The sequence below is a fragment of the Rissa tridactyla genome, chromosome 1 (genome assembly GCF_028500815.1).
Source record: "Rissa tridactyla isolate bRisTri1 chromosome 1, bRisTri1.patW.cur.20221130, whole genome shotgun sequence".
NCBI lineage: Eukaryota > Metazoa > Chordata > Aves > Charadriiformes > Laridae > Rissa > Rissa tridactyla.
In genome coordinates this window covers 73141753-73163911 of record NC_071466.1, presented here as the reverse complement: position 1 = coordinate 73163911, position 22159 = coordinate 73141753, and the positions used below count along the sequence as shown (strand labels likewise).

The 22159-nt window shown below is 47.5% G+C and overlaps 1 protein-coding gene across 1 annotated transcript in view; it reads left to right on the top strand.

Annotated features, from left to right (window-relative positions):
* Positions 1–5655: 5655 nt before the first annotated feature.
* NPAS2 (neuronal PAS domain protein 2) overlaps positions 5656–22159 on the top strand; it is a 108337-nt gene continuing 91833 nt past the window's right edge. Inside the window, exon 1 of the mRNA XM_054224846.1 lies at positions 5656–6067. Coding sequence (XP_054080821.1) covers positions 5760–6067 — 308 coding nt within the window. The 5' untranslated portion in view covers positions 5656–5759. The remainder of the gene's footprint in view (positions 6068–22159) is intronic.

Below are 22159 nucleotides of genomic sequence, written 5' to 3'. Positions count from 1 at the left end.
GCTTAAGGTAGGTGCAAGAGTAGAATCAAAGCAAGCTGAGAAGAATTTGAAAGACTGAGTGTGTGGTGGTAAGTAGTGCAACTCCAAGGTTGTGAGCAAGAACAGTACTCAGGAAAAAAGAGAGGAGGAAGCAATTAGCAAAGAATTTGGAGAACTGTGTGGAATCCTGAACGTGAGGATGAACTCCAGGCCTAACCCAGCTCCTGCTGAAGTCAGCAGAGAGGGGAGTAAGGCTAAGGAGGGAAGCAATGGTTTGCTACACCTTCCTGCTGCTCATCAAGAGCTTCTGGAAGAGGTAGAAGGTCTCTGTGAAACCTGCCAGGAATTAAAATATTTGTACAGATCCATCGGGACTGTGTCTTGCCAAAAAAATTACTACCACAGTCCAACATTAATGCAGTTGTTTTTCTTAGTCAAGGTAAAGCCAAAGATGCTGTGTTTGCATTCAGACTTCTCCCAGCCGTTCTTAATTCAGTTGTGGCACTACAACCCTTTATCATCTTCTGTTTCATAGGGACTTCCAGAGAAAAATAGCAGATCCTTTACTTCTGGGTTTGAGTTTGAACTTCGTTGTCTTGAAGAGCTCTCAAAGCTGAACAAGCTCCATCAGCCTGATTTCAGACCAGAGCCTTTCTCCCAGATACAGCCACGCCATAATTCCTTATTTGTATTACTCAGTGCAGTCCCACTGAGAGAGACCCATGAGAGGTATTTCCGTCCTGCTGCGAGTGAACGAAAGGTCTTGCGTGGGCCAAGAGGTGCCCTGGCACAAAGGCCACTGTCAGTCAGAGGAGAAATGGATCATCTCTTTCCCATACGAGAAGGAATTACTTCCACAGCCCTGAGCTTTGGCTCACCAGGCTGACACACAGACACAGAGTACGCTCCGTGGCAATTGGGCGCATACGTACAGCTCATGTTGCAGAACCGTTTTGCTTCAGAGGAAGGCTGTAAATGCTCAGCCACAAGATCGCCAGGCAGAAAACTTCAGGGCTTTCTGGGCACACAGCAGCGATTTCAGCCCTTCCAGATATTAAGTCTATTCAAGGTTTAGTTGCTAATTTTTCAGCCCATGCCTTCTTCCTCCCCATTCTGTGCATTAACCACTTAAAGAAAACGCGCAAACCCTTTTTCAAAGAAGCTGGGAAAGTCAAACCCTCCGGTAGGTTGTGTACACGACAAAGTTCTTCCACGAAAACATTTTTGCTTCAAAATAGATCAGACTAAGGTAAGTTCAAATCAGCAAATTGGCTCTTCTCTTGTAATAACCATGCAGAAAAACAGGGATTTTCATCTTCTAGCTGAAGACATCTGAAGATCCATCAGACATCCTACTCCAGTGCCTGGGGTAGCACCAGTAGGATGCATCTGAAGTCCATTTCACTGTGGCATCTCTCCGCCTTTCCCTGTTCGGGAGGCTGCGCTGCTGGTTGATAAGTATGCGCTACCTCTCCCTCCCTCAGGAAGCTGTAAGCTGCCGAATGAAAAATAGTGCTGATCCTCTGAAGACCGTTCCTCTCTGTAGAAATTTCTGCCAACGTTGATTGCAGAAGGGTGTTACCCAAAGAAGGAACTCCCCACATCTGTCCTCGTGCTCCCATGCTCACCTCCCCCAGCCAGCCCGGCTGGAAAGCATCCCAGAGCTTCCAGCAGCCACGGCTGGTGCGATTCCTTCAACTAACAGGAGCCACTAGATTTATTTGCCATGCATTTCTCCCTGTTGCACTCTCTTTCAGCTTGCAAGGTAGGGAGACAAGTGGTCTAAGGTCTGTCCTGCCCCTTAATTAATATTAATCGAAGCAATCCTTGTCCATCTCCTTCTTACTTGAAAACTTAAGAGAATAGGTTCATATTCAGTGCCTTTTATTTGACTCTTTGAGAGTCCTTTATTCTTCTCCATCACTCCCACAGTGCCACCCTTGACTTTTTCACCACTGTTGCCATTTGTGTTGATTAGAGGATGATTATTTGGGGGACCCTTTTTTACTTCTACACAAGCACTAATCCAAATGTAGGCTTCACATTTAAATTAAGGGCTGCAAATTCCATCTTATTTCCCCGCAACATGTACTTACGTTTGTTAAAAGGTTAAAAGCGTCAATGTTGCACAGGTAAGCCTACGCTTCCTGGAGCTAAGCGATGTCCAAGGTGGCTCTTTTGCTGAGGGTTACATCAACGAGGTGGTGGTGGCACCACATCATTCAAATCCCTGGCAGCGAGAGAAATCAAGCCGGAGTTAAACCTGGTATGTCCGGGCTGAACTCGCACCCAACCCCACATCCCTCCCATGGGCTTGCCACAATGGAGCAGTGGGCTCCCAGGGGAGCCGCTGTCCTCTCCCGCTCTTCCCCTTGGTCCTCCACCCTGGGAGGCACCTTAGCTTGTGGTTCACAGCCCATTGAAAACCCTGCTGCCTCATTTCTGGGCCGCGAAGGTTGGCCAGCTTATTCTAGTCGAAACAAAAGGGATTGCGGCTTTGGATCACAGGCTCCTGGTGTCTGAAAAGTTGCTTACTGATATTTCATGGTTATAAAACAATTACATTTTTAAAAATTGAGCGCTAGGCCCATGCCCTAAAGTTCTTAGGTGTGGCATCTAGTGTAACCTTTTGGTTAGTTTCCAAACTAAATGCAGCATCAATAGTATTGGGTTATTTTCCACGTGCCGGCAGACGGGGAGAAGGGCTGCAGGCTTTGAATGGCTGGTGTTTCACAACGGGCCTCAGGTATGCGCTGGGAGAAGCCCGCCTCACCCTCAGCCAATCTGCTGTTTGTTGCCCTAATTAAAGTTTACACCAGTAGCCTAGGGAATGAATGAAGAAACAAACCTTAACCAGTCTCACTTCTTCACTTGTGCAATGGAGTCCTTGGAAATTCAGGGAAAATGTTAAAACACGGCAGAGATGTAATTTTGTGCATACGCCCCTGTGTCCCTCTGATTGCCTTCCTCAGCGTGGTATTTTCCTCAAGGTACTTGGTTTCTCAAGTTTTGAAAGCATAGGGTCGGTTTTGGGGCAGGCTTTTGGTAGGTTTTCAAAAGGACTGGAATATCAGATTGTGTGGTGTATATAATCATGGGAAGTTCCTTTTCTCTAACCTTACAAGGCTTGAAGATTTTATGTTATACTTCATTGTGCAACACAAGAAAAATACCTCAGGAACAGAAATGTCTTTTATTCCACTCCCCATGTATCTGATGCTTTATTCCCTCAGGCACTACTTGTTTGCCAAAGGATTGTTTAACCACTGTTTGACAATTTCCAAATGGGAAAAAATGCTGGGTTTCATCCAAAGGAAGGGAGGAGCTTTTCAAAGTTTTGTATTTAATCTTGGTTAAAAGTAAACAACTTTACCCTTTCAACATTATTCATGCCTGTTGTATAAAGTACGGTGTAAAACCGCTCAGGAAAAGAGCGCAAGGTTTTTTTCCATACTTTGTAATTATTAACATTTGCATTCGGGATTGAATCGGATCGAATAACCGTCTGGATGTGGTGTGCCGGAGGGGGGGAGCTGGGCATCACGGCGGGGTAACTGGGTGAGCTGGGTAGTGGGGGCAGTGGGAGAAGCAGCACGTCTCCTCGCTGGAGCCAGGTAACTGCAGCAACCTTCAGCCCACACGCTGCGCCCACCCACGCACACCCCGCATGGGCAGAGAGGTCTCTGCTGGCTGGTATTTTGGAAAGATTTAACGTGCCTTCAAAAGGGAGGCAGAATAGAGTGGGGGGAGATGGGGAAACAGCCCCCAGCCCACCACACAAACTGCTGGCACAGGTATGGCAGTGCAGCCAGGCCCTTCTGGTGGGGACAGAGCTTGCACCAGCCAAAGGGGCTTTTCCCTCCCCAGGAAATCCCTTCTCTGAACTAAAAATGCAACTATCCTAAAAAGCAAATACTGTATCCCTGGGGGAGACCCCTTCTGCGGGTGGAAGAAGTGCCCACTCCAGGTGTTTCTTTGCGGCACAGCACTGGGGAGAAGAGGGTGTTTGGCCGGGTGGGCACATCAGTGCCCGCAAGCCGCGGCTGCAGAGGCGGTGCGAGGGGGACAGCGGGCGGGAGGGCAGTAGCCGGCGGGGCCCGGGAGTGGCGGGCAGGAGGAGCAGGGGGAGCGGGATTTGGGAACCGGCGGGGATACCGGCGGGCTGCGCCCAAGGCGTGCCCCCGCTCCCCGGCCATTTCTGCCCTCCCTGGGGGAGAAAGGCAACCCCAGACCCCGCTCCCCGCCGCCGTCCGAAGTCGGCAGGAATGCCCGGCGAGGCGAAAGCAAGGCTCGGAATCAACAGCTCCTCCCGGGCTGCAGCACACTTCCTTATCGCTCACTGGCCACTTTGCAGGAGGAGTATTAGGCAAAAAAAATAATGCAAAGTGGGGAATAAAAAGAATGACCTACTTTACAACAAGGGAAAAAAAAAAAAAAGAGCTCTCTGTCAAGGTTTTGCTCTAATTGCCGGTGCGGCGTTGCATAACCAAACCGGGAGCTCCTGCCCGTGCCCGGGGAGGCCGGCAGCCCGCCCCGCTGCAGCGCCGTGCCCTGTCCCGCTCCCGCTCGGCTCCCGCGACCACCGCCGCCGCCAGGGGAGCGGGCGCGGGCAGGGCGCTGGGTGTCCCCGTCGTCCCCCCCCCCCCCACAGGGCGTCCTCATCCCAGCCAGCCAAGCCCAGCCGAGCCGGGGTCCCGCCGGGACGCCCCGGGAGCCAGCGGCCGGGCACCTGGGCGCAGCCCTGCCCGGCGGAGACCGTGGCGTGGCGTGGCGTGGCGGGGTCTGCCGGGGTCAGGCTGTGGGGGCGGCCGCCGGTGCAGCGCGGGGATGTCGCTACCGACATATGTAAACGCGACGGGGTTTGCTCGAGGCGTTGTGAAACCATCCTTGATGCGGGGCCGGCGTTTTGGTTGAGGTTTTTTATTATTTTATTTTCTCCCCCCGCTTCCCCTTTCGTTCTCTTTCCAGCTTCTCCTTTTCTTGGATCCTCGCCTGTCTCCTCCCACAGAACGAGAGAGGGAGAGAGAGAGAGAGAGAAAAAAAAAGGTCACGTATGTTTGGAAAAATATGTAGGTCAGTGGAACATTCCCTGCACTTGTGCACAGGGAGCCGGGGCGGGAGAGCTCCTCCGCAGCCCTCTCGCTTCCCACCGCCCCAGCCCGGCCCTCCCGGAGCCCGCTGCGGGGAGGGGGGAGGCGAGCGCCGGGTTCCCTTTCCCCCTCCCTGACCCATTTTGCGCACCGGCCTCGGGTTTGGGCTCTCCCCCTCCTTCCTTTCTCTCCCCTCCCTTCCCTCCCTGCCGGGGAAGGCGAGCGAGCGGCGGAGGAAGCCGGTGCGGGCGGGCGAGCCGCCGCCAGCCGCCGGGGCCGCGGTTGCCCATGGGCGCGGGGCTCGGGGCCGGCTGAGGGCGCGGGGCGGCGGCCCGGCGGCGGCCGCGGAGGGAGGGGGGGTAGAAGCGTGGGGGAGCGGCGGCGGGCGGCGATGAAGGGCCGTCGGAGAGGATGCCCCCGCCTTGCCCGCCGGGCTCCAACTTCGCGGAGAACTATCGGCCCCGCAGCCCCCGCGCCCGCCCTGCCTCTCCCGGCCGCGCGTCCAACTTAATGCCCCAGCGGCAACCCCGGCCAGCAGCCCCCCCCCCCGGCCCGCGGCCTCCTCACCCCCCCGCAGCAGCCCGGGCTCCCGGCGGCCTCCCGCTGCCGGCCGAGCCCCTGGCCCCGCCGCGCCTGGGTCCCGCGGCGCCCGGGGCGGCGGCAGCGCGGCATGCGGCGACCCCGCGCACCATGAGACACGGCACCGGCACCGGCACCGGCGGCAGGCAGGAGGCGGGCAGCGTCCCCGGCTCCTCGTCGGCGAGGAAGAGTTTGCCGGCTCCCGAGGCCGGCCTCCTGCGCGGCTGGAGCAGCGGCGGCCGCTGCCGCAGCGGCACCGGCAGGCACCGGAAAAGCGGCGGCATCCAGCCCGGCGGCACCGGCACCGGCGGCGGCTCCCGCGCCCAGGTGGCCACCGCGGACAGCAGCAGCAGCAGCAGCAGCAGCGGCGGCGGCGGCTGGGGCTTCCCCGCCGCGCTCCCGCAGCACCGGCACCCCAGGTAACGCGCGGCCCGGCGGCCCCGGCCCTCCCTCTCCGCCCCGCGGGGCGCCCACCCGCGCGGGATGGGGATGGGGGGGAAGGCTCCCGCCCGCGGCACCCACGCGGGATGCCCGCCCACGCGTGACACCCCTTCACTCCCCCCCGCGGCGGCGATCGGGGCCAGCTCCCCTCCGTCCCACGCATCGCGGGGGTGGCGGAGGTGGGTGCCGGGTGGCATCGCCTCTGCCGCGGGAAAGTTTCCGTGGGGAGCGTGTTCTGTCCCGGCCGGGCTGGGGGGAGATGGTGGTGGGGAGGGTTGTCCGGCCGGGCTGTCCCCTCCCTTTGGAAAAACAAGTTGCCCCCCAGCCTGTCCCCCTCCCCATCTCATTTTGGTGGGGCTGTCAGTTTTGTGGCGTTGGGGGTTCATTGCGGCTGGACTGGAACAGGGTCCGCGCATTCACCAGGCAGCGTTTGGTCAAGGAAAACTTCCAGTAAGACCAGTGGGATTTTGGAATGGGCGAAGGCTGCCGGTGGGAGTTAGAGGTTGCGTGGTGTGCTGGGGAGAGCCCTGCGCCGGGCGCCCGCTGGTTTCCCTTCAGGGTGCGGAACGGAGGGAAACGCTGAATCCACAGCTGAGGGGCAACACGGGGCTCCTTTCACCAAGAGTTGTGCGGCGGTGTTTTCCTCTGCGGTCACTGGTCTGATTTGTCAATTAACAAGCATGCTCATCCAGAAACTTTCCCCCCTACTCCTTAACTGTCTACAGAATGGCAGTTTACTTTCACTCAAGTGACTCAGAAATAATTAGCGGTTATAAGCATTACAGCCAGCAGAGGAACTTTAATCTTTTCACGGTGCTAAATCTCCAGAAAGGCTGTAGGGCTCCCTTGGACCGGGACGGCTAACCTGAGCATTCAGCTCAACAAGTGGCCGCCTCTTGGACTGGAAAATTCTCTCTCCCTTACCCTGGTGTGAAATGTTAATTTGTATCCCACCGTGGGTTTAGTTTGTTTGGTGATACTAAACAATTAGTGTTCACAGTTTCCAGACCTAGCCAGCTCATCCGCTGATCCGTGTCTGATGCTGAGAGCTGTCGGCTGGCGGAGGGCCCAATCCTGCATACATTTCTGTAGATGAATATTGACCGAGCTGCTCTGCAACAGGAGTATTCAAATTCACAATTGCCAAGCGGTGCACTGTTTCCCCTGAACATGTGAAAATGAAGGTTTTCCAGAGCCAGGTATCTGACACCAGGGTGATTCCCCAAGCTGGCAGCACTTCTGTGCCCTGCTCCAAAGCCTGGAGACAGTAGGCTCGCCTAAAATTGCGTTCCTTCCCAAATAAAAGGTGCTGCCCTGCATGTGTGCAGGATTGAACCCACAGACTAGACTTGGCAGAATTACGGCTATTGCCCCATTTGCTAGCCTAGAGCATGCAAAAGCATTTGAAGCAGTTGTTATTTTATCATAGGCAGCAGCTTTGTCCACAGTGAAAATTATCTAGTGCTTTCCAGTACAATGCTCTGCTTTCAGGTGCTTATGCATTTGCTAAGCTTAAAACTAGGCTGACATTTTCCAGGTTGAGTGTTTGCTGAAGGCAGGCTCTCTTTGGGAAGTTGCAGCTGAAACGCTTCAGCTATTTCTGAGAACGTGGTTAGAGGGAAATGTATTCTTTGGCCACATATCTGATGAAGATGGTTTACGTATACATCATCCTGCATTAGGAGACCTTGATCTTTCTTCTTCTGTGAATCTGCGCTTTTTGGCTATGTTGAGAAACACTTTCATTAAGACTGTTGAATTCTTGTGGCTTCGTGTTTTGGAGCAGGAAAAAGATACTTGGCTTGGGATCAATCTTGTGACGGGGGTGTGCCTTATGTTGAGCCTATGAAAAGCTTCCAGAATTTGTCTCAGTTATCATTTTGTCACAATGCGCTCTTGGTGGAAGGATGTTGAGGGCTTGGCCGTTGCACTTGCTGAAGACACTCTCAGCATGGAGCTCGCTGAACGCCCCAGCATTCTTACATGCTGAGCAACTGCTCATCTTCCTGGGAAGAATGAGAGCGCTCCAGTTGGTGGCTGAAGGTCTGAGTGGACTTTCCCCCACATATTACTGCTATGGTGAGCACCATAAGAAGGGAGCATGAAGACCGTCCCAGCCGAGTGTCTCAGTGTCTTTGGTGGCAGGGTGTGCCTGCTGATGCGGAGGCAAGGTGGAGAAGGAGGATGAAACTCCTTAGTTCAGATGCATGGTGACAAGAAGTGGTGGGACTAGAATGGAGAGGAAGAAGCATTGGTGATGGAGGCATGGGGAAACTGAAGAGCAGGGACCTCCAATTAAGTCAGAGGACTTGGTGGGGTCATAGATGGCAAAGCTTGACAACAAGGTGCAGGGAAAGGGCTGGAACTGTAGATAGAGGTGGAAAACCCAGACCAGACAAGGAAAGGAGAAGGAAAGGAAAATAGAAGGAAAAAGGTGGGTGAGAGACTGTGGGCCTAAAAAGATGGTGAGAGACTTGTGGTGGACACAAACAGGAGATCTGAGCCTGCAAAAGCAGCAGATTCTAGTCTTTTGATGATCAGGTCATGGTACTACTACTTTTTCATTCTTCTCATCTTCTTCCTCACACTGCCTACTGTGTTCTTCGCCATACCACTGCTTCTTCACCCCTTCCGTGGTCCCCTCACAGAAATTGTTGCTGTGTCCTTGCCATGAGGTTACAGACCTTGGACCTGAAGAGAGGCTATCTCCATTGTGGAGCCCAGGCTCTGGAGTTGAGCTGAGCCCGTGTGTTTGCTCTCCTCCTTATCCTGTACCCTGTCATCAGGCAGCACCCCAAGGAGCAGGACCTGCCACCAGGACCAGTCTCAGGCGTCCACCATGGCATCTGCTCATCACCTTCTAGCACTAGGTTTGCCATGGACAGACAGTAACTTCATATGCCCCAGTGAAGTCTCACACTAGATTTTTTTATGCTGTGGACCTAAAGGACTCAACCTAATGGACTCGGTGACTGCTGCAGTAGGCTAGGGTGGGTTTTCCAGTTTTTAAACTGGAGGAAGAATTTATAGCTCAGTATATTAACAATACATTGAAATAGTGAAGCCCCATGGAAAATAATAGTATGTAATCATGAAACTGATGTTGCATTGTAATACCTTCATTTAAGGTAGGAAAATTGAGATCAGCAACTGGTGGTTTTGATTTGTAGCTCTAGCATTCTTTAAGGATTGGACATTTCGCATAATGATTTAAACAATAATTGCCTGTGCTCAAACTTAAGTTTTGAGCAATCAGATTGCTTACATCACTCTACAATACATGATCGGCAAATACCATATAATTGAAAATTAGAGTGAAACATGTATGTTATGCTCATTTAGTTGCTTTTCTTTCTTTCTAAGATGAATTTAAGTAACTTCCATTTGTGCTTATAGTTTTGCTTTCAGGCTCTCAGGGCAGATGCACTTTAGTTGCAGATTTTGTAGAGGGATCATTATCTGTATAAAATATAATTTTCCTAGATTTGGCTTATCTTTCTGTTGATCCTTGATCTTATTAAAAATTGTTTTTGAAAAACTAGGCTGAGGCCATGAAAATATTTGTATTTTAGCTAGTTTAATTCAATCAGAAATCAGCAACGGCTGATTGATAGACTGACTTTTCCTTTATGAGACTGATTACTGAAGTTTGAAAAGGAAACACCATGTATAAGTATTTAAGCAGAATGCATAGATGGTTGTGGATTTGTTTATGTAGCGGCGCTTTTGGTATTTCACAGATTTTCGTGAGGGACTAAAGCTGTTACTCTTTGTTGTGACCTGCTACGGGCCACACAAGATATATACCAGTACATTGCCAGCTGAATTCAGAAATATAAGAGTTGCAGGGCGGGAAAGGCAAGGGGGTGAGAAGGGATGGGGTCCTTTAGGCTCATGCACCAACTTAGCAGGTGAGAAACTGCAGACATGATTCACCCTCTGCTCCTTGCATTTGTCTTGCTCAGGGATGTCAGAGATTAGGCTTAGGGATTTGGGGGCATGGCTTTCTTGGCCTTGTACAAATAAATTTGATGTACATTTTGGGGGCAGTGGGGCAAGTATTGTTTTGTATGCTTCTATTCCTGTGTCTCTTCCCCCTGAAGGCAAACCATGAAATGCAGCTTAGTCCAACCAGAATGTTGTGTTTAATTACACTTTGGTAAAGACATTTCCGTTCCTTTATCCAAGGACCATGGCAGAGCTTGCACGCTGCCTGCCACGTTGGGGAGGAATAGTCTTATGCACTCCCCACACTAGTTTTAATCCTCTTCAGTCTGAAAATTCACTGGTGAGCTTGGACCTTTGTCACAAGGAAAGAGTATTGCCACACGCTTTGCCCCGTACTCTGTCAGTACCTGCCTGCTGTTCCATGTCCTCTCCTTTGCCTGTAAGCTCTTTGGGGCAACACCATCTCTTTCTTCTGTGCCCATGCATCAGGTAGCATGCCCAAGATACTCCAAAACCGACCACGTAAATGGTGGGAACAGGGAGGTTATCTTACCACCTTCTGCTTGGGCACAAGTTGGTGTAAAACAGCTGGTCTTCTGCTGGCCTGATTATAACAGAAGGTGTTTTTCAGCTGTTTTACCACTGTTCTTAGGGATCTGTGCATAAAATAGAAGACTTCTAGCCAAGTAAAATGATTATATGGGGAAAAAGTCAAAATAAAAAATCTGACTGTATGTACATTTGAGATCAGAATGGAAATTTGGAAGTTCAGGTATGAAACCTCTTCGTCATTTCAAAACATACAAGAAGTGCCAGCATGATAGAGCATCATCTACTGGGACATTTCAACCACCTTTTCTCTTTGAGTGTCTTCATGTCAGATGAATGTAATATGCGTGTCAGGCTGAAAGCTAGTAGAAGAAAGTATATATGACCCAAAGAAAAATCATAAAAATTCATTGCTACAAGTTACTGAAGATGCAGAAAATTAGATAAAATCTTCCGTGGACAACTCAGAAAAAAATCAATGCAATGCTCAGCTGTGAGTTAAAAAAAAAAAAAAAAAGCAAGTAGAACATTAGGGATTATTAAGAAAAGAATGGAAAACAATAAAAAATAATCCCATTATCTCACTGTATAAGCTATGGTGAGTCCACATCTTCAGTATCATGTGTTGTTGATCCCCGCACCTCGAAGGTCTATAATGGCGAGGGAGGAGACTGAGAGAGAGGCAGCAAGGGTGATCAGAGGAACAGAGTGGCTCCCGCCCAAGGAGTGACAATGCTGATAAAGCGATGCAACAGAAATGTGTAAAATTATGCAAAGCATGGAGAAGGCGTACTGGGAATGACTGTTCACAGCGACAGCAGCAGAGGGCATCGCGTGAAGCAGGCAGTTGCGGCATGGAAACAAAAGGAGGTGGTTCTTCACGTGGCATGGTCAGGCTGCCGAGCTCCTCACCACAGGATGTGGATGCTGAGAGGTTACATCAGCTAATGAGGTGACTGGATGAGTTCATGGAAGAGAAATCCATCATAGGCCATTAAATGCAAAACCACTGCCTCTGGCTTAGGAAGTTTTGAGCTGCAAATTCTTGGAAGCTTGGTGAATATCCTGAGGAAATATCACCATTGGTTTGCCTTGTTCTTGTACTCACTCCTCAGCACCCGTCTCTGGCCACGGCTGAGAGGGGGTGCCGAGCCAGGTGGTCCCCCTGGCTGTGTCTGCTCTGCAAAATGAATTGGGCCAGCATCCAGCCCCCCTGGGCAACCAAGACCAAGGGACTCCTGGTGGTTTGCACCTTCACTTCTCAGGGCTGGCCCCATTATAGCACATCTCCTGTGGAAAGAGATAGCTTGAAGAAGCTAGTTGAAGTGCTCCGAAGCAGAGCCAGAGCATGAGCTAAAACTTCAGCAGTGCTGCAAAAAAAAAAGCAGGGTACAGTGCTCAAGCTCGCTCCCTGGTGTCCTATTACTGAGCTGTGCAGGCATGGCAAGGATAGACAGCCTTATCTGCCTGGGTTCAAGTAGGTTCAGAAAGCAATTATATTCACGGAAGCAATCCCACCAAGAGGCATTGAATACCAAGATACAATGCCTGGCTGAAGAAGTCTCCGCTGGGAGACTGTGATATTGCTGCACGCCTGCCCTGCTCGCCCAGGCTCCCCCAGCCCATGCTGCTGCCCGGCGTCAGGGAGAGGATTTGGGGCAAGGTGGTCATTTTTCTTGACCTGGTGTTGCTGTAGTTACAGCTTTATCTGTCTGTGCGAGACCAGGCTTTGAAATCCTGAACTGAGAATGTGAGGATGTGTTGGAAAGGAATTGTCTTCAGCTATCCACTGCACTTAAGCGCTGGTTAAAACAATAACGTTGCATTGACTGCTGTTTGCTAAACCAGGCAATTTGCTTAATCATAGGAAAGGCAGATTTTAAAGCCCCGGATCGCGCTTACCGCGGCTGTGCTAAACCGAAGACTGTGTCTTGCTGTTCACTTACGCGACCGTCAAAGCACAATGTATTGAAGTGCAGCTGATGCTGATGATATTTGCTAGCTTTTAGAGGAGTTCTGTTGCTATTAAAACACGAGCAACAACCCCAAACTCGGCAATGTCTAAGTCCTTCTGATCGTTTCTTAAAATTTCTAAGTGCTGGCTGATACAGAAGCTCCAATGCAGCCCTTAATGGAGCTCACAACGGCCTGGCTGTACATTTTTCGGGCTACCTTATGTAATAAAATGGCAGGCCCTCGCACTGCCTGCGTGTCCGAGGTTGCATAAGCAGACCGGGGAAACAACCCGAGCTTCAAGAGCCCTCCTGAATCCTGCACGTCTTGTTTGATCTCATTTAACATTATTTAATAAGCAATATTAACCTCTCCCTCTCCGTCCCCCCTGTCCCCCTCCCAAAATTATCTCGGAGCAGTGATACTGATTTAATTTCACACACAGACCTCACTTTTTAGAGAAGTCATCAAACTTTTCAGTCAATTGAGCTGTCTGATGTCCGGGTAGCCTTGAATTTTCTGTAATCAGCACTCAATCCAGTTAAAAATAAAAACACATTAAAAACAAAACCTTGAACAGGAAAATACTTGTTTTTCATTCTCGGTTCTAATTTGGTAACCATTCTTAAAGTTCATCACTATGGTTTGTTCTATCTTGGGAAAAACAATTTATTATTCAGGCAGCTTTTTTTTTTTTTTCTTTTAAAAATAGACAATACCATTCAATCACAGGAAGAAAACCAGCACGAGAAAATCATAATCAACTTTAACAAGCTTACAGATGGCAATGAATTTCTTTAAGCATAATTTTAGCTCTGCAAACAATAATAATTGGGTTTGATTATTTATTACCATTTTGTCATTGATGAGCAGACCAGACTGGTTTTGTCTCAATTCCCTCTGTTAAGGTGTGTCAATTTTTGAAGCTGGAGAGCAATTTTAATAAGGCAGCTCCCACCTGTAATCTCTACATCAACAGGTGGATGTAACCGTGCAGAACCTGAGCATTACTGGTTATCTGATTTGGTCAGCAGCTGAATGAGTCCAACGTCGAGTGTGTCCTAGGCTTATTGATTTGGGTGGGACACCTCTCATTAATACGTCATGGAGAATTGACACGTTATTTCCCATATTATGCATAAGAACGGTATGCCTGTAAAATCTTGTCGATAATAAATGTTATTAGTGTGCAATGGGATCAGCTGGAGACGGGATATTTTTTGGCTAGTTCTCATACGAAATATCTGCCTTGTTGTTTTTATTGGTAATTCTACAGATTTTCCTTGTGGTATTTTGTCTGTTCCTGGTTTTGACATCTAAAACAGTAAAAGGTTTTAAATTGAAGGCTTTGCATTAGACGTACCCACATCCCAATTACACTTCCAGTGAGAGTTCCTTTAATTTATGATCCATAAAGGGGAAGACGGCTATATGATTTCTACATGGACCATTAAGGCCACTACTTAGTTAGGTAGAATCATCATCCTGTTCTTCAGATGAGCATGGAGTTTTTTAAATTTGCTTTATCTTTGATTACCAAGCCGAGAAGAACATTTTTATAGAATCATAGAATCACTTAGGTTGGAAGGGACCTTTCAGATCATTTTATTTGCCAACCTACTTATCTTATGCTTCCTTTTCAACATATTAATACACTATTTGGGAAAGATACTTTCACACAAATAACCTAATCAAACAATAGTTCTGTGAACCAGATGGGTGCATTTCCAACAATTTCAGGAAGAGCAATACTGGTAAAAAATAAATAGGTCACTCATATTCACTCTCGTATTTATATTGTTTTTATAAGAAGGACTGAGGATCTTGCTTGTTTTCTGGGCTGTCAGTGACGTCAGTGGAAGTTTTTCTGGACCTTTAATTTGATTGTTTGCAAGGTAGGGCAAGTCAGTTTTTCGTCTTTTTTCTTTCTTTCCAGCACAAAGGACCTTGTTGTCAGCTGATGCACACTGATATAACTCAGCTGGTTGTAGCAATTACAGTTATACATATACACGATATACATTTATACAGCCCCTCACATCCATACTTCTTCAAAAATGCATCGTCTTTTTCAATAACAGAATATCTTGCTATATCTTGCTGTTATTCATGTATAAGAAATAAAACTGCATTTGGTGCCTATCCTGCTGTCCTCATTAAGGCAAAACTCCCACTGACATGAAGGAGAGTTTGGCGTGACGAAGAATTTCTGGCTTGAGCTTCTGAAAGGTCTAAACTTTCTCTGCTGCTTCTTGGTTTTGAGGGTTTTGGCGGCGGGGGGAGCGTTGTGTTTTGGGGTTTTTTAAATTTTTATTTTATTTTTTTTATCTCACCATGTATTTTGACTATTACCTCTCTTTCTTTTCTATTTATATTTTTGCATCTTCACCTTCCTTTACTAGGGACTTTTTTTATTTTTACTGTCAGGCCTTAGATCCTTCTGCTTCCCACCCTGCCCTCCCCTCCTTTCTTCTCTCCTCTTACTATCTCGCTCTCTCTTTCAGTTATCCTTCTGTTATCCTCACCTCCACTCACTACAGCACTGTAAAAAGTTGATATACATCATGCATGTATACAGGTATTTAATTTAGCTTGTTTAGACCCCTTCTATGTACAGGTGCCTGTATTCAGGAACTTGCCTTAGGGCGAAGCAGCAGTTCATAAGATTGGTGGTATAGACAGATTTATTTGCACGATATTAATCTCTGTAATCTTTTCTCCTCTTCTGGGCAGGATCTTAGAAGTTTCTCTGAAGTATTCATGCAGGGTTTCAGCAGTAAATTGAGTTTTGGACTGATAAAATAAATATTTGGCATAGTATTGCAGCCAGAAAAAAATACTTAAGGATTTTGAAGTCTGTGTAAAAGGGGTTTTGTTGAGGGCGACAAAACTGGAAATCTCCAAAGAAATGGGTTTTATTCATAATTCTTCTACTGTGCAATGTTACGAGCTTAGGCCACATATATAATGCCTTTGTGCATCACTTCTCTAATCCGTAAACTAGGGCAGCTTTACAGAGTATTGTTGGCTGTGATCAATTCTAGGTGCCATTCATAGGCGGGTATTTGAGGGGGGCATGAAGCGGGGGGCTCTGGGGTGCTAAATATATCATTGGCAGAAAGAAGAGCGGCAGCAAAGGCTTTTTGGGGTGTTGATCCCTCTGGGTGGTTAGGATACATTAAGCAGTACCTTGTGCACCGCAGGCACCTTGCTTCCATCTGTGCAGTGCCTGGCAGTGTTGGAGCTTTCCCTGGATGTCCCAGGTCCATTGGTGACCTGCACAATGTCTCGGTTCCCCCCCTGCTACCTCCTAATTATTTGCATTTTTCAGATGGAAAGCATTTTGAAAGTGCCAAGTATTGTTATTTTCTTGCAAGTCTGACTGAAACTCAAAGTGCTTTTCCACAAGACCTAATTCGTGCTTGTGAAATAAATAATAGGTGTATGGCTTCTTAATGTATAGCGTGGCATTTCCAACCAATGTCATCAGCTTACCGTTTCTTAGCATCTGGATCCCTGCAGACATACTTCTTAAAGTAAAAGGCATAATGCTAAACTTGCTTCTTCTCCCTTAAATAAGCAAACACATTTTCTCCTATTGTAATGGTTGCAAATAATTTTTCATGGTGTCCAATTGCCTGTTACTCCGGCAGACCTAAAATGTATCAAAAACTACAGGCTACATATATAGAGTAATTCCAGTTAAAAAGGCATTTCTTCTTCTTTAATGCAATTTTTATTTGATTTTCTCAAAACCCTCTTCTTCCAAAGAACAATTTAAACCACATCTGAACAATAGATTTATTGTTGTAGACTGAATGTGAAACTTGATAAAGATAGCTTTTCAATTTCCATTAAAAATAGATTATTTTTCAGAGGACCTAAGGAAATAAGTTCAATTTTTAACTTTGAATATCACATTTTGTTTCCCGGTCTATAATATATATATTTTCAAAGTCCTAATTGGCACAAGACTTGGCATATTTCTCTGCAGATTTTTTCTCAGTGTGAGACTGCTAGGGGTCATTATGCTGGTTAATGAAAGAAGGCTGACATTCATTGTAAGTCATGAGTATTTAAATATTCTTCTATGGAAATTTTGCCTTTTCAGGAAAAAAAAAAGTTTAAAGAGACCTCTTAAAAAAATTTCCTTAGAAATGTTGAAAAATGCAGGTTACATTCATTCAAAATCTAGATATCCAGTGGTGGGAGGTGATGACACATTTCAAGTTTGCTACTGTATAATTAAGAGGGGATTCCATGTAGGAGATGTAAGCATAAAAATTGGGTACGGCTCTTCACAATGCTGCTAGTTCTGCAGCTGAATTCCTCAGTACTCTTCTTAGAGTGTATAATCAGTTGCGCTTGTGCTGATTTAATCAATTATTCTTGTGCACAAACAAACAAACACAAACAAAACCCAGCTAATTTCAGACTGTCTTTGAAACATCAGAACTAGAGATTTCACTTACGATGAAAGAAATGTTATTTTCAAGCCTCTGGAATGATTTTAAAAATGGCAAAGATATATTTGGGAAGTATCATACTTTTGGGTACCGGCAGCTGTGTATCCTTATGCAAAAGTGGATTTGGCTGAAAGACCAATTCATAAATATTGTATCTGACGATTGCAGCAAGCTTTCATATTTTCAAGAGGTAATGTAAAATGTGCAGCATTTTTTTCTTCACCTTAAGAAGTTTCAGCTTAAACAGCTCGGTCTCCCAAATCTAATGAATAATGGCCAACGAACAAAAGAATCCATAGCTTCTTGAATGGCAGGGGCTGGAGACCGTTCTGCCTGTGGAGGAGGAAAGGTCAGCCTGCTGTGGTCAGTCTCAAAACCCGCCTGCCACTGCCAAGCTGTGAAGCGGCTTGGAAGCGGGAGGTGTCAATAAATAACTTGACTCCTGCACTCCCTGACTTCCCATCTTACTGTCTAGGAGCTTCCAAGCAAGCAACAGACTGCTCCTAGCTGCACGGCTTGGAGAAACCAAGTGGGAGATGGGAGAACCTCTCATTTCTCAGATAGATAGAAAAAAGAATCTTTTTTTTTTTTTTTTTTCCTTTTTTTTCTAGACCTCCTCCGCCTTGATCTGCTGTTTGGGGAAGTGGGGGGTGTCGTGGGGGAGGTAAGACTTATCTTTGATCTGATGGCTCCTTTCGTTCTGGGCTGCTCTCCAGGAAAAAGTTTTCCCCCTTGGGGACGCGGCATCTTTCATGGCATAGCTCTGCGAGTGAGAGCGCTGTGGAAGATCCTGAGCTCGCCTGACGCGCGCTTGACATTTTAGCACAGATTCAGCAAAGCAGCTTTATCAGGTAAACACTTGGGCACATGCTTTTCATTACCCATTTGCTCAGAATCTCATCTGAGCTTTTCTTCTGAATATGGAAAGACTTAAGCACATATTTAAGGGCTGAGTAGGTCCCCCGTCTGACTCACGTAGAGCGCAGCAAGGATGGGTCGGATGGAAAGGGAGCAGTCACCGCAGTAGCACAGGGAAGTGGGACATACCGTCCGAAAACCAGCAGTCTACAAAGGGGCCTTGTTCTTCTGGGGGCAGCTTTTTGTCTGGATGTGGCCCCAAGAAGAGGAGCAGGCCTGGACTTTTGACTTTCATCTGCCCATTCGTCCTCCTGTTTCTCTTCGTTTTGCCTTACTCTGCGTAGGGCTTGGATGATCTGAAGTAGGTTTAGAATTAAAATCCGTTTGGTTGTTCTGTGACCTCATGTCTAGCAGTTTTAAGATTTACCCAATCCGGCACCCCAAAAAGAGGACGGCATTCTTTTGCAGAATACTTCGGGCGATGTGTGTGTAAAGGCGGTGCTGTACGCGAAGTCCTCTCAGGATTACTCAGACTGCAGCAGCCACGGAAGATTTCTGAAAATTACTAAGTATTAGTCAGCAGTGAACACATACTCAAACCTTTTGGCTCTTTCTAGCCCCTTTATTCATGAAAAATGTTGGTTCACAGTTTTGCCTGCAGAACTTAAATTGATTCAGGCGCTGATGTAACCTTTTTTGCTTCCTGTGAGGATCTGAATTATGAATCTAGATTAATGTTTTGCAACACAGAGAGGGAAAGAGAAAGGCACTGCAGAACGAGTTCAGAAGTGCTTCTGCAGGAAGGTCATTTTGGCAAGCCAGGTCTTGTCTGCTGTTGAAGGTCTTTGCTGACAATAATACAAGTAAGGGCGCAGTGGTAACTTTCTCTAGCAGATACGTATTATATGCAGTTACTTTACTGGCAAAACTAAACTGTTTCCCCAAGCAGAATGAGCCATCCCAGTAAAACGATGTGTCGGGGGAGTATAGTAGCGTTGGCACAAAGGTGTTCCCAACGTAGGGTTCATTGAAGGTTTTTCCACATTCCTCACTGACAATACCACCCGAAATTTGAAATACAGACTACACCTAAATATAATATCGATATTCGAAAACATTGTCTGATGAATAGCCTTAATTGTTGCATTTCCTCTTGCAATTCAACCAGAAGCGTGGCTACAGTAGAGGTTGCATGTTTTTCAGGGATTGTAAGGTAGGAAGTGGCTCACTTCAGGCCAGCCTTTTTTTCTGCATTTTAATCTGGAATTGATAAATTTTGGGGTATTTCCCCATAGTCTTGTTTCCCAGCTAGTCTACGGGTTTCTTTGGGAGACGTTTGTTTGATGTGAAACTCCTCTCACCCTGCCAGAATGCAACACCTCTTGCGAGACAATGGTCTTAAGGAACAAAGCAATAATTAGGGAGTCGTAAGACATTTATGGCATGAGCTCAGACAGCACTGACCCCATAGTATATTCTTCCATTGAAGACTGATTTTACATTCTTTATCAAATCTTACCCATTTTTGCTAAAGCCATAGTTGCAAGACTGCTTTAATTCATTTATATCTCTCCTGCTACTGCAAAGGGTGATCTTACTCCCAGTTCTGGAGACCCATTTATGTTATTTCCCTTGTCCTGGAGCAGTGGGCTGGAGCAGGAAGCTGATCGTGCTGAAATTTAACTTCTTCTGTGTGTGGATGGGTTAATTTTCAGCTGTTGTGTTTTCCTAAGCTGTTTCACTGTGCAGCCACATAAATGGTCATGGTGCAGTCAAAGGAGGAAAGAGGGGTTTCCTTTGGAACCGGTGTGGGTTTAAGCCACTTTACAGTGTCCGCTGATCATTTTTCATGTGAGTGTCCTACAGGACAAGAGAAGTGGGGATGGGGTTTGTCCTGAGGGGAGCTGGCGAGTGAAGAAATGGAGGCAGGGCTGAGACTGTCTGAGGGAAGTCGTATAGGTCAAGCAAGGAGACAGTGAGCTGGGGAGGAAAATGGACCAGCATAAGAGGGAACACAGAGAGTGGATGGAGTAGAAAATGATGACCAGCAGGAGAAGAAACACAGACAGCGGATGAGGAGCGAGGAAGGCAAGGAAATTTGATCTGTAGTCCATGTCAGTGAGGAGAAAGGAGAGAGGAGGGATGGAGAAAGAACCCTAGTACAAGCTTGGGTAAGGAGAGGGTGTTGTGAACAAACATGTCCACAGTGTGGGAAAGGGAGCAAGCATGGAGCTGAGCCTGGGAGAGGAAGGTCAGGGCAGCAACACGAGTGCAGCAGAGTGGGGAGAAAGAGGTTGGAGAAGAAGGCAAGGAGGTCTTTGGACTGAGCAAAAACTGAAAGTGGGGTTGGAAAGCAGGGGGTGATGCTCAGAGTTGCTTGGGAAGTACTTGGGAACTGGAAAGCCAGAAATAAAGATGAGCACATGCTCGTCCTAAAGTGTGGGGCTGGAGTGAGGAGTCTGAGGTACAGAAGGAGCTGTCAGGCCGGAGGTCAGGGGGACAGGCAGGGGCTGCTCGCTCATGTGGGCACCTGGGAGGAGAGCCTGGTGCTGGCAAACTTGGTGCTCCTCTTCTGCCTCAAAGCCCAGTGGGAGAGCATCTCATCCCTGCCTCTCACTGCTCCTCCTTGTCCCTTCCTACAGTGGGACCCTATGACCGCTCCAGCAGCCACAGCGTGTTAGCTGAAGGGACAGGGAGGCTGCGGATGTTTTGGAAATGTCGTGACGATGCCAAGTAATGAGGTTTTTCACTTTTTGAAAAACCTAGCAAAGTCACAGAAAGTGCATTAAATGTAACCACTATGGATGCAAAGTCGAGCACTCAAAAATTAGGAAATAGTATCATTAAGCCTGCCTGTGTAATTTTAATTTATTCACTTCCTGCATATTCATTATGATTCAGTACTTAATGATTTAATGATCACACTATGATCAAATAATTTTTTTGTTTTGCCGTTGCCGGTCATTTTAAGTCAGGTTAATTTGCTGGCAGCTCCCAATCAGTTCACTGAGTCCCTGCACAACTCCAGGCAAAGGCTGGGGGGGGCAGGAAAGGGATGTGACCACTTTTTATGCCAGCAATGCTACCTTAGCCTGGCCTAAACCTAGTCTGAAATGACGTTAGTGTCCATGTAGTAGGGTAACGACTTCAGTTTTATTAAACGTTGGTGAATCCAGGCGGATGTGTAAATGGGGGTAGCATTGTTGCAAAGAGCCCACACACCTGCAAAGCAAGGACTAACTTTTCTCAAGAACATACCTTCTCTTCTTCTTAACTCGTTTGGCTGAAATCAGGGATAATTATAATTCCAAGGCAGACACCAGACTGCAAACTTTCAGCCCAGGTGGTTTGATGACGGAAACGTTCTGCGTAATGGAGAAAGGTTCTCGTAACTGGAAGAACCAGGCAAGTCTTCCTGGCGGGCACTGTCCCCACACCGCTCCCTAGAAAAGGCAAGAGGTGAGGAAGGTACCATGAGGCTAGCCCTGAATAAAATTCCTATTTCCTGCAGCCAAATACATGAATCTTAATAAAACCCTGAAGACTTCAGACTTTCTCCTTGATCATTCTGCAAAGCTGTAGGTGCGTTTACTGAGCAAAGCTTTTCTTAGAGGAGCTCCTCCCTTTTCTCTTCAAATTATCGTTTAACTTTGGGTCAGAGGAAAAATGGAAAAATGAAGCTCATTTGTAGTTCTGCTGGCTACAAGTGGTTATGTGCAAAAACAGGGCTAAGTAGTATGACATAGTAAGAAGTACGATCGTGTAGGGCAGTGTCACGGTACCTACCATAGGTAGGGAGTGGACATGATCAGAGGCTGCCACCGCTAACAGCACTGCCTCATTCAATTAGTTTAGCTGCTAAGAGGCCCAGAAGATAATTTGGAAGAACAGGATGAGCACAACACAAAGATACATCTGGGTCATGGCCGGTTGTGTGCCGCAGCAGGCGGTGCGTGGTGGCTGAGCTTTCCACACCAGGGCATTCCCAATGGGAACCCATAGCTACTGGGTTCAGATCTACTGGGCACCAGGCAGGCAGTGAGAAGTGCGTTTAGGATGAGATTCTGACTCCTTTGAACTTCAATGTGACCAAAATTTTGCCTTTATGACCCAGAGGTTTGGGGCTGCGCTGCGGCTGTTAGATGCCTGTTTCCTGATGCACCTTCTTCTGTTCACCACTTTCTTCTGCTTTGACTCAACAGGCATTTTTGGCCTCTTTACCTGTTCTAAAAAGGGGGACTTTGTGGTTCAGGAAGCTTGAGGTAGGAATTTTGTTTAATTGCAAAGTACTTCCCT